The sequence below is a fragment of the Felis catus genome, chromosome B3, assembly GCF_018350175.1.
Source record: "Felis catus isolate Fca126 chromosome B3, F.catus_Fca126_mat1.0, whole genome shotgun sequence".
Classification (NCBI taxonomy): Eukaryota; Metazoa; Chordata; class Mammalia; order Carnivora; family Felidae; genus Felis; species Felis catus.
In genome coordinates this window covers 18,613,339-18,625,738 of record NC_058373.1, presented here as the reverse complement: position 1 = coordinate 18,625,738, position 12,400 = coordinate 18,613,339, and the positions used below count along the sequence as shown (strand labels likewise).

The 12,400-nt window shown below is 48.1% G+C and overlaps 1 protein-coding gene across 6 annotated transcripts in view; it reads left to right on the top strand.

Annotated features, from left to right (window-relative positions):
* The window catches only part of ADAMTS17 (ADAM metallopeptidase with thrombospondin type 1 motif 17), a 346,632-nt gene that overhangs the window by 57,872 nt on the left and 276,360 nt on the right, over window positions 1–12,400 (top strand). For all 6 annotated transcript variants that reach the window (XM_023254981.2, XM_023254979.2, XM_023254980.2 and 3 more), the window contains exon 4: window positions 6,584–6,756. In XM_023254981.2, coding sequence (XP_023110749.1) covers window positions 6,584–6,756 — 173 coding nt within the window. The remainder of the gene's footprint in view (window positions 1–6,583; window positions 6,757–12,400) is intronic.

Genomic DNA, 12,400 nt, shown 5'->3' with positions numbered 1-12,400 from the left:
TACTGTCTCAGAAGGTTTCTCTGTGGACAGTTGTGTTCCTGTGATGGTGAGCCCGGGCCTGCCCCCTCCTCCTCCTCCTCCTAACTGCAGCATGGACTGTGTGCTCCCTCTGTTGAACTTCCTGTGGCTCCCTCATTTCCTCCTCACCAGCTTTGAGAGGAAGACTCAGGCGACCCGCCTGGGGGGATACCCTAGCTGCAGCCTCCGCAGGCTCCTCTGTCTCCTTGAACAACAGCAGTCAAGCTAAGCTTTACTGAGCACTTACTATGAGCCAGGCGCTCTGCTAAGGGCTTACATCTGGGATCTCCTTTCAGCCCCACAGCAGCCCCTTGGGGAAGGAGCTATGATTCTCCCTGCTTCATTGATGAGTCATCGGAGACTAAAAGAGGGTGAGAGATTTATCCTAAGTCAGACAAAACAATTGGGGAGCCAGGATTGGAATTCATGTGTTTTGTCTTTAAAACCACATCTTTGGGGCGCCTGGGTGGCGCAGTCGGTTAAGCGTCCGACTTCAGCCAGGTCACGATCTCGCGGTCCGTGAGTTCAAGCCCCGCGTCAGGCTCTGGGCTGATGGCTCAGAGCCTGGAGCCTGTTTCTGATTCTGTGTCTCCCTCTCTCTCTGCCCCTCCCCCGTTCATGCTCTGTCTCTCTCTGTCCCAAAAATAAATAAACGTTGAAAAAAAAATTAAAAAAAAAAAAAACACATCTTTAACCATAAGGCAACTGCCCACTGCCACCGTCAACATGCGCCTCATCATAATACAGGTGCCATTTATTGAGGACTCATAACATTCCAGGGAATGTAGTAAGTGTTTGATACACATTTCACTTAATCACTGCACACCGGGGCTGTGGGTGTGGTTATTCTGATTGGAAAGATGGTCACATCAGGCTTGGAGAGAGTCTGCAACTTGCCCAGCATCCCACCCACTGGCTCCTGGTTAAGCTGAGCATGCCCTCTGGTCTGCCCCAGACTACAGTCCTCCTTTGAATTCTTGTCATCAACTCTGTGGCCCTCAGGGAGCAGACCTCCCTGCCCTCTGTGCTCACTCTGGACAGTGGGGTCTCCACCGCCCCCGTCCTGCCAGTGTGGATCCCCCTGCCAGCACTGGAAGGGATTCCTTGCCCCAGGGCTTAGAAAGGTCTCAGCGGTTTGGGTGCAAATCACCCATCATCTGTATCTCAAGATGAGAATGAGGGGTGGGTAGCCTTCCTCTGACCACAGGTAAATACTTTGCAACATGTCACAATGGCACCCAGGGCTTCTGATGGGATTGCCTTTACCCTGTGCTCAAGAGAGCTGGAGAAAACCCGTGGTCAGCGCGGCTAGGTGAATGTCTGGTTCTGGAGTCTTCCGCTGTGCCCGTGTGCCCAGGTGCAGACATTCTTGTATCTGGACATTGAGTGCTATGTGTGGGAAAAGTTGACGTTTCTGGCTTGCATGACAACAAGGTTAAGTCTGAATCTTTCCTGTAAGTCTGTAAGCATGTTGGACCAATTCCTAGCACTGACACCAGTCTCGGACTTCTCGGCCTGAAGCGCTGTCTGTCCTTGGTCTCAAAGGGCCCAGTGGCCTTGGGCAGCTGCCCCCATTTCCTCTGCCATGTCTGTTTTCTCTCTAACTTGCTTCTCCTGCTGGCACAAGCTGGGTTGCCTCTCCCTTGGCACAAAGGTGACCTGAGGTCTTCCCTGGAAATGAAATTGGTAGAATCACGGAGCAATTCAGGGATGGCTTCTGGCTGTTAAACTCTCACACAGAATATTTTGTGATCCGTGTGTTGTTTTTCCTTGGGAAATACCTAAATACTCTATTTTTAAACTAAAGAAATATTTAATTCATGCGGAGTTTGTTAATTTACAACTGAGATTTTTTTTTAGCTTGCCAAGAGGAAAACTCATAACTAAAATGACAATTTATGTATTTGCTCAACATTTTCAGTAACCCCAAATTCTTATGATAAATAGTGATGTGAATATTCTAAAAGTCCCACGCATAGAATGCCCTTTGTTTTGTCTTTTTCTCTTCCTCCTCTTGTTCTAGAAAAGACTTGGTCTGGGAGTGGGGGTGGTGCCTGGGTGGCTCAGTCGGTTAAGCATCTGACTTCGGCTCATGGTTTGTGGGTTCAAGCCCCACATCCGGACTCTGTGCTGACAGCTTAGAGCCTGGAACCTCCTTCGGATTCTGTCTCCTTCTCTCTCTGCCCCTCCCCGACTCAGGCTCTCTCTCTCTCTCTCAAAAATAAATAAACATTAAAAAAATTAAAACAAAAAAGACTTGGAGTATCTTCCATAAGTACATAGAATTTTCTTTTTTAATGGGTAATTGGGGCAAAGGGAAAATAAATGTAAGAAAAATAATATGAAGCCAGAGATTGAAAATCTACCCAGTCAGCACCAGCTCCAGCAGTGTGCTGGCAAACAAGACCACAGGGTGAACCTAGAATGATCGCTGGTGTCTGTAGCAGCCCGAGAGGGCCGGGGGCCCCACAGGCTGTGGTCTGTCCTCATCAGAGGGGTGAGGGCTGTTCCCACAGTGGCTGGAGACGGCGTATTACTGAGCCCAGCATGGAAGGCCCCGCAGATGGCTGCACACCTGCCCAGCTTGAACTTTGACCTCTCCCATGAGATCTGGATCCAGCACCCTTGTTATTCTGAAATTGGTATTGTTCTTCCTTTTCATGATGCTTACAACTCGTGAATATTGGTGTTGATGAAGCGTGTCTGTTAGGGTATATGTATGCAGTTCGTGGCATTAAAGGTAAAAATGTATTACGGTTCTGTTCTCGCTGTAGGGAAGGAATAACCATCGTGGAGCTACTGGTAGAGTGGCTGACGAGAGGGAGGAGAAGGGAGGAGGCAAGCTTCCGTTCACCCTGCGGTTCCCCTCCGCCACTACCCCCCAGGAAGGACACGGGCATGGAGAGGGAATACAGGTCCTTGGTCTCTTATCTGCAACTCCCAAATCCAGGATTTTCGACACTCATTTTGTGGAAGGCCTGCCCTGCCCTGATAGGAGGCTATGGAGCATCTCTCCTGACCCCCTTTTTCTCGTTTCTCTGCAGAATTAATAGTGCCTTTGATAACCGCTCGCTGCCCTAGACTTCAGGGAAACTATTCAGTATGTGGCACACGCACTGCATGGCCTTGCAAAATCTGAAAAATTCTGAATTCCTGCAACCTATCTAGCTGCAGGGGTTTGGATCAAGGCGTCAGGCCTCTGCCCTTGAATGCGGGGACAGGACAGAGCACTGGGGTGTGTCTCTGAGTCCCCAGCCAGCCTGGCATGGTTCTGGCCTGACAGACCAAATTAGCAACACTCAGTGAGGGGAGTGCAGGCAGCCCGGAGGGATAATTATGCTATAGCTGCTGCAGGGCCTGGAACAAGCTAGAGACCATCCAAGGGGAAGGAGCACTATCACTGAAGGCTGCTCAGAGTCGCCGTGCACGCTGTGTGTGCAGCATGCAGCAGCAAAGTCAGTTTCATCATGCTCAACACAGAATCCTTTCCCGCTAAGCTTTCTTCGACCCTCCTACTGTTATGTTTTAAGTTCAGATGGCAATGAGGACCATGTTGGCACACATAGGCAGGGCAGCTGGAGAGAGTCAGAGCCGAGGGGGGAAGCTTTGGGTTCTAGGGCCGAATTCACTACTGCCCAGTACTTGGCTTCAGCTTTGTTATGTGGGAAACAGGGATTCCACTCACTCACTCATTCATCCATCCATTCATTCATTCATTTACTCATGTGTGCATTCATTCAATGAATATTTATTTCACACCAAGTCCTATGCCAGGGGCTGGGGGGTGGGGTGGGCAATGAATGGAAGAAATGAGACCGTCTTAGTGAAAATCCTTTAACAACCACAGAGCACCTGACCATTGTGTTGTACCTGTTACTTAGTATTCTGGGCATATGCCAACCCCCAGCATCGTGCCCGTTGTGACAGCCTATTTATTAGCTCTCTGTGGCCCATCAGAGAGGGAGGGGCAGGTTTAGGAGTCCTACTTTGTGCTTGAAAGACTGATGCTCCAGTGCAGCATTTTGATCTGATGAATGTTTGGGAGCAACCCTGCCGTTCTGGTCTGGGAGTGATGGGCTACTCTTCTTCGAGACTGTTCAGCTCTTACGTGTTTGAGCTCGCCATCTTCCAGAGAGATATTGCCAATGTGTCCTCAGGGCCACGCTGAAACTGTAGCTCTTCTCACGTGAGAACCTGAAAATATAGGACACTTTGCAAAGAGAAGTACTGAGCAGCCCACTTGGGGAGGAATCTGCAGGTGAGAACAGGAGTTGGTGACTCCAAGAGTGGAGTTAGCACCATGAGACAGAGCACCATGTGGCTCCTGGCCGGTTGCCTGGGAGCACGTGGGTGTGCTCGTGACAACAGAGCTCTTGCTTGGTAGCCCATCACTTCCACGGTGTTGAAATGGGAGCAAGGGGGTTTGTTGCAAATTTCCAAGTTGGACAGATCGGTCTGATCCAGGCCATGAGCACCCAGCAAGCAAGCACCCTGAGCCCAGAATTTGGAGATCATGTGTGGTCCGTCTTCCTTGCGTTCAGAGATGATCTGGTTGGTGAAGATAGGTATATGGCTATTGATTTTATAGATATGTGGGTATAGATTTTACAAAGAGATTTTTAACAAGCGGCCTCTTTCATTCTGACTGCATGCAAGGCAGTGCCATCTGGGACCTTGCCTGTTGACTTGAAATGGACTCTTCTTTCCCTCGTTCCACTGCTGAGGCCCAGAAGTCTCGGTGGAGGTGCACCTGGCTCTGGGCGAGGAGAGACCCATCCTGTGGGGCCAAGGCATTCATGTTTTTCATCTTGTATTTCTGTGGCTAACTTTGTTCCCCCATGCCTTCTGTATTGTTGAGAGTTTAAAAGTGACCTCTGTATTTTTCTCAAACTCAACATTATTATTTTAAGTGAATAGAGTAATTCTAGTTTATTATACACATTTGAAAACTACAAATGGAAAAGAAAAACGAAGATCATATGTTCCCTATCATTCATGTTTTAGTTATGTTCTACCCAGGTTGGTTGGTTGTCTATCTGTCCATCTGTTTATCTATTTTTTATTTTTAAATTTATTTCCTCCTCCTCCTTCACCTGAAGATACTTGTGTGCTGAATCTTTGCAGAATTGGGACCGAACTGTATATGCAGATTTATTCCTGCTTTTCTCTACATCACTAAATCACCTTCACAAACATGCCTTTCACAGCTACATATTGTGTTCCCATTGCTGGCTCTCTCTGTGGTTGGATGTTTAGATTGCTTTTCAGTTTTCACGATTGTAAATTATATCATACAGAGTATTCTTGTTTGTTCATTATGACCCATATCTTGGGCTATTTCGTAGTGTGCATTTCGGGCCCTGGAATGATCAGGTCACTTTATGAAGCCAGTTTGTGCATATGGGGCTGAGTTCGCTGCATGAAAGTTGTAGCAGGGCTGACTTCTGTATGGTTTAGTGCTAAAAATGGGAATGATAGCTAACAAATTTAAGCACTGCCTTTCTGTTTACATTTGGATCCTGAAAGTACACACTATTCATATCACACTTTGGTGTCGGTCAGAGGGGTTTTCACCAACAAAGTCTAGGTTGCCCTCGCATGGCAGCTTGAATGCCTAGACACTGTGATATGGGCTCTAATTAATAACAACACCTGCTTATCAAAGTGAGATCTTACAGGGCATCAGTTTATCTAAAGAGTCAGAAGAGGGGTCGCCTGGGTGGCTCAGTCAGTGAAGCGTCCAACTCTTGATTTCATCTCAGGTCATGATCTCACGGTTCATGAGATCTAGCCCCGTGTCAAGACAGCACAGAGCCTGCTGGGGATTCTCTCTCCCTCTCTCTCTGCCCTCTTCTGTGCACACATAGACACACACACACACACACACACACACACACATTCTCTCTCTCTCTCTCTCTCTCTCTCTCTCTCTCTCTCAAAAATAAATAATCTAAAAAAAAATCCAAGAGTCAACAGAGGATTAATAACCTTTCCCTGTGTTGAGGAAAGGACACACTTACTTGCATTTTGGCCGGGATGTGTGTGGCATGCAATATTTTTTTCTGATTATATTTTGTTTTCCTTTGAAATAATGCTTTGTGATTGCTAATGTTTATGGCTCTTTACTCATGACTCTCAGAACGGCGGCCAGAATGCCACCTCCCTGGGTCCCAGCCGTCAGCAGCGGGTAGAACCCTTTCTATGCCGTTAACCTGAGGTGCTTTCTGATCTCTCCCCACTGTGCCTAGGCTTCCTTTTCCTCCACCAACTGTGTCCTGCTGTCTACCTTCCTCTGATGGGACAGATTTTCTCTTCCCTGATATTCAGTCCCTTTTGCCTCCTCGGCTGTGATGTGGACAGGTGTGAGCCGTCTTCTGCCCATCGGCTCCACCTGTAGCAAGTGAGCTCAGGTCCCCCACCCCCCACCCCATGATGGTGGAGGTCCATCTCCTGGCCACTGGAGACTGACCCTTCTCTGTGGGAGGCTCAACAGAAGTCCGGCTTACCTTATGGCTTTGGAAATCAAAGTGCCAAGGACTGCATGAATGTCTCCGTTGTCTTCTAGAAAAGAAGAAGCCAAGGAGGGGCAGGCCGTCCCAGGACTGGCGGGAGCGGAGGAACGCCATCCAGCTCACCAGCGAGCACACGGTGGAGACCCTGGTGGTGGCCGATGCTGACATGGTGCAGTACCACGGGGCAGAGGCCGCCCAGAGGTTCATCCTCACGGTCATGAACATGGTGAGTCTCCAGTCGGTGTTCTGACCCGGGGGGCTCTGTTTCCGCCTGGATGAATGCTCTGTCATTGTCTTTTCCCCAGCTAAGGAAGAAGCTGGGCTGAGGGCTGGAGACACACACAGCCCTGTGACCCCTGAACAGGGAACTGAAGGGCTTCACAAGGGCGAGGGCCCACCCATCACCCCTGCCCTCATGCGTTGTTTCGGTGCCTGGGTCTGCCCCGTGGTTGTGCCCTGCCTGCCACTCTTATCACAGGTTTGCCAAAACCTTTGTTGAGTGCTAGACCCCCTGGATTTGAAGTTGAGTGAGTCAGCGCCCGTTTTAAGGAGTCAGTGGTCTAGTAGAAAGAATCAGGATCAAATTTTAATGTGAATCGGTTCTTGCTGTGTGCCGTGAGGGCTGGGGGAAGGCGCGGGGGGAGGTTATCTGTTTGAGTGTACCAGGGAAGGAACTCAGAAGCCTGTGTCTACATCTGACTCAATGAATGAGGATAGAGGGAAATCTTCACATGATGGCTGGGCAGGGGAGGGGCTGCACTCCTCACAGTGGAGACACAGAAAGACTTTTGCATGCATCCCAATTCTACCTATCCATCCGCTCTCCTAACAAGCATCTCTGAAGACCAATGGCACTACGTTAGGTGTTGGAGATACAGGTGCACAACAGACCTGGTCCTTCCCTTGGGAGGTGGTGGTATCGGCAGACAGATAAAACACCATCTTACAGTAGATTTATCTGCAAGGGGCCACTGGGGCCCAGGTGGAGGGCTGCTGAGCGATCATCCTGCATGATGGGTACTTTGGGAAAGAGCTGACCTTTGAGCTGAGCGAGAGTAAGGGTTTGCAAGATCAGGGTAGGGGTGACAGGTCTCGCAGCAGGTGTGGCAGGGGCTGCATTTGTGGGCGGCGGGGGGGGTGGTGGTGTGTGGTATGATGTGGCTGCAACAGGGAATAGGGAAGCCTTAGGGGAACAGCTGGGGAGAGCTGGTAGACATCCTGAGCAGTGGGGCCGCTGAAGGGGGAAGGGAGGAACGGCCCCAGCAGCTGTGCCCCGCCTGGGGGAGGGAGGCATTGGAGTTGGAGAACATGTCGGGGAGAGGGAGCTAGGGGGCAGGAGTGAGGGTGGAGGCGGGGGTCAGGCAGGGAGGAGGGAGGTGCTGGCCTGGGTTTCTGAGAAATATGCCTGAGTTCTTCATTTGCACAAACCCAAGTCCTCCTGGTGGCTGCTTAATGATGGGCTGCTGTGCTTTGTCCTGCCCCGAGGAAACCCGGGAGGACGGCTGGTGGGGCTGGCTCCACACCAGACCCTTTCATCTGTAGTTAATTTCATCTCGTTTATTGTTTTTAATTGTCCAGAGTACGAGTGCCAAGAGTAAACACTCATTATGGCAACTAAAGTAGTAATGAGGCAAAGCTTCTACTTTGATATTTGCTTTCATAATTTTATCGTCAGCACAGCGGCAGCTGTTTTTTTATCACAGGCAGGGAGGGGGAGGTACGTGGCAGTGTTACCCCCCACCACCCCCCCCCCCAGTCCCCCAAAGCTGTAAGGCTGAAGGACAGAGACTGAGTGGTCCTCTTGCTTGGCTTTAATTCCACGGCCTTGGCTTCTCTTCCACTGCTTGTACTAAGACGTTGGAGGCTCCAGATCCCATCGCTGAGGGCAAATCTGGGGCCAGCCACATTAAATTGGGATTTAGATGTTTTCTGATGAGGCCTGCCTAATAAGAGCAGTGCCGCTGTGGTGAGAGGCATATGGCATGTGTATGCTAATACTGAGCCCTCCAGTCACCTCCCGTGCGGGCTCTTGGCTGGGGTGGCGAGACCAGAGAGCAAATGAAGACGGAGTCTCCTGACCCAGTCACACAGACTCTCAGCACCGAACACTGGTTTCCGTCGCTCTAGTGGTGGTTAGCTCTTCAGCAAGTTTGACGGGTTGCATTCAGACGCTGCCCCTTGTTCGGAACAAGACCCCCCTCCACCACTACCACCCTTCAGTCCCTCAAAACCCTAGTTTTGAAAGAATTCCAAAGAATTCTGTTCTTCCTGTGGCTGTTGTAGCCAAGGGATTTCTGTTAGGAAGTAAGATGATCTTTAAGCCAGGAGGATGGGAAAGGATTGTGGTCGGGATGAGGAACCCTGTCATTAGCCAAGCCTTCAGGTGCCGTGAGCGGGAAGGTGAGGCCAACCAGCCCATCTCTCTCCCGCCAGAGTGTTTACTGTGGGGCTGCAGGATGGAAATGGCTCTGTGTGCCTAGCTTCCGTGGATTTGGGGGAGTCTGCTGGAGTGGCTGCCACCTTCCTTGCAACACGTTTCTCTCCAGGCTGAGGGAAGTAGCATCATTGATTGGGTCTCACTTGGGTGTCTGGGTAGAGACCTGCCAGTCCACGCTTGCCACTCTGACCCTTGAGGCTAAATCTAGGCAGGCTTCTGGGCACTTGTGGGGACTTGGTGTATGAAAACACGTTCAAAGCTGGGGGAATTTGGTGTCACGTGTCGACTCCCAGTTTTCATAGCGTCTCATGGTTGTGACATGTGAATTAGATCGGTGTCCGTCAGTGGCCTGATGGCACGTGTTTGAGAGGAGGGAAAGGAGTGGATGTCCATGATGAGTGGCTGGGTTTTTTCTCCTCATCGTCTGACCTGGTGGATTTCATTGTTTGCCCATCTTACAGAGAAGGAAGTGGAGCCTTGCGGGGGGAGTGACACAGTCAGGGTGCATGGCAAGTGAGTGAGTACATAGCGGGGCGAGCACGCAACACCAGGGTGGAGGGACCCCTGTCTCACCTGTTCAAGGTGACAAGCATGTCTGGGGCCTGTTGTTTCTCTCCCTCTCCACCCTGGTCTGCCCATCGTTACCTTTAGCCTTGACGACTGCAGGAGCCGCCTTGCTGGGCTCCTCACTTTCATTTTCTTCCCTCTTGAATCCTTGTCCCAGAATGGCCAGCAAGAGGTTCATCCAACAGAGTTAGGACTTTGTCACTAAGCAGCCCTAAGCCCTTCTGTGGCTTCCTGTGCAGTTGATGAAGAATGTCCCTGTTTTGCATGGCCCTCCCAGGCTGTGCAGTGGAGACCTGCCTGATTCTCCTGGACTTTATTCGCTTCTCCACCTCAACACCAAACTGTCATATGGGCCACTGTTTCTCAGCTGCCCCAGGCTCTTCCCTCACTCTCTTTGGCCTCTCTTTGTCAGGAATGCTCTTCTCCCCACTCCTTATCAAGCTAGCTTCTCTATCTTTAAAGCCTCTGGGTAAATATCCCCTCAGAGGGGCTCTCCTTATAGACCCCTCTGAAAAGGCCAACCTGTTTTCTTTCTTTTTTTTTTTAAGCTTTATTTCTTTCTTTCCTTTTCTTTCTTCCTTCCTTCCTTTCCCTTCCTTCCTTCCTTCCTTTTACTTTTATTTTTTTTTCTTTTCTCTTTTTCTTTTTCTTTTTCTTTTTCTTTTCTTTCTTTTCTTTGACAGAGTGTGTGAGTGGGTCAGAGAGAGGGAGAGAGAGAGAATCCCAGGCAGGCTCCATGCTCTTGGGGCAGAGCCTGATGCAGGGCTCGATCCCACGAACCTCAAGATCATGAGTTGAGCTAAAATCAAGAGTTGGTTGGACAGTTTAAGTGTCCAAGGCCAACTTGTTTTCTTTATCATAGCAGGCTGCTTTTGTACTTGGTCCTTATCTTGAGTTATAATTTCATATTTATTTGCTTTTTAAAACCCATTTTGCTGTGGAGATTTGTTATGCTACTGAATTTAAGCTGGTATAAAATCAATTTAACCAACTGAGCCACTCAGGTGCACCTCTAGTATAAAATCAATTTAGAGTATTATAACTTTAGGATGTTAAGCATAATCCCTACAGTAAACACAAAGAAAATAGCTACAGAATATAAGAAGAGAAAATGAGACAGGAATTAAAACAATTTCACTGTTAAAAAAAATCAACTAAACACAAAAAAGTCAATAATGCAGGAGATGAGGGACAAAAAAGGCTATCAAGTATAGGGGCATCTGTTCAAGGTGACAGGCACATGTGGATCTTTACCTAATATAATATACAAAAAATTAACTTGCAATGGATTAAAGACCTGAACATATAAGAGCTAAACTATAAAACCCTTAGAAGAAAGCATAGGGAAAAACATCATGACCTTGGATTTGGCAATGACTTCTTGGCCATGACACCAAAAACACAGGCAAGAAATGAAGAAATAGGTAGAGCCGACTTCACCAAATTTAAAAACTTTTGTGCATCAAAGGACACTATCCACAGAGTAGAAAGGCAACTCCTAGAATGAGAGAAAATACTTGCAAATACATATTTGACAATATCCAGAATATAGAGAACTTCTAAAAGTCAACAACAAAATAAACAACCTGATTGAAAGATCAGCCAAAGGACTTGAATGGACATCTCTCCACAGAAGATCTGGAAGTGGCCGATAAGAGCCAGAAAAGATGTTCAGTGTCGCTGATCATTAGGGAAATGCACATCAAAACCACAATGAGATACCACTTCATTACCTTTAGGATATTTTTATTTATTTATCTGTTTATTTCGAGTAGAGTCGACACACAATGTGACATTAGTTCCAGGTGTACAACATGGTGATTTGACAACTGGGTGAGTTATGCTGTGCTCACCACTGGTGTAGCTACCATCTGTGACCACGCAACACTATTGCGATACCAATGGCTATATTCCCTATGGTGTACCTTTCATTCCCTTGACTTGTTCATTCCCATAACTGGAAGCCTGTATCTCTCGCTGCCTTTCTATCGTTTTGATCGAGATGCTATTATTTCAAAATCTACGTAATAGCAAGCCAAGTGGATGTGGAGAAATGGAACCTTCGTGTGTGTTGGTGTCACGGTAGATTGAGGCAGTGCTTATGGGAAAAAGACCAGTGGTTCTTCCAGAAAAAAAAAAGGTAAAAATAGAATTATGTCATCTAGCAGTTCTGCTTCTGAGTATATACCCAAAAGAAGGGAAATTAGGGCCATAGGCAGATATTTGTATGTCCATGTTCACAGCAGAATTGTTCAGAGCAGCCAAAAGGAGGAAGTAGCCCAAGTGTCCATGGATGGATAAATGGATAAAGTGTGGTTTATATGTGCTATGGAATATTAGCCTTAAAAAGGAAAGAAACTCAGACACAGGCTATGACGTGGATGAATCTTGAAGATATTCTATTAAGTGAAATAAGCCAGTCACAAATACCCAAATACTATATATGCTTCCACTTATATGAGGTCCTCAGAGTAGGTCAAATTCATAGAGATAGAAAGTCGAATGGGGGCTGCTGGGGGCTGCCAGGGGCTGGGGGAGAGGGCATGGAGAGTTCGTGTTTAATGGGGACAAGAGTTTAGTTTTGCAAGATGAATGAGTTCTTGGATGCATGGTGGTGATCATAGCACAATAAAGTGAATACATTTAACACTACTGAACACTATTTAATAGTGGTTAAGATGGTAACTTTTATGTCATATGTATTGACTGCAATTTAGAAAGTTCACTCACTAATTCAGCTCTGTTTACTGGGTACTTCATGTGTGCTAGTCACTCTTCTAGGGTCTGGGGCTAGAATAGGGACCATGACAGGTCCCACTCCTATGGAGCTCATGCACTGGGACCAACAGACAGCGCTCAACATGAC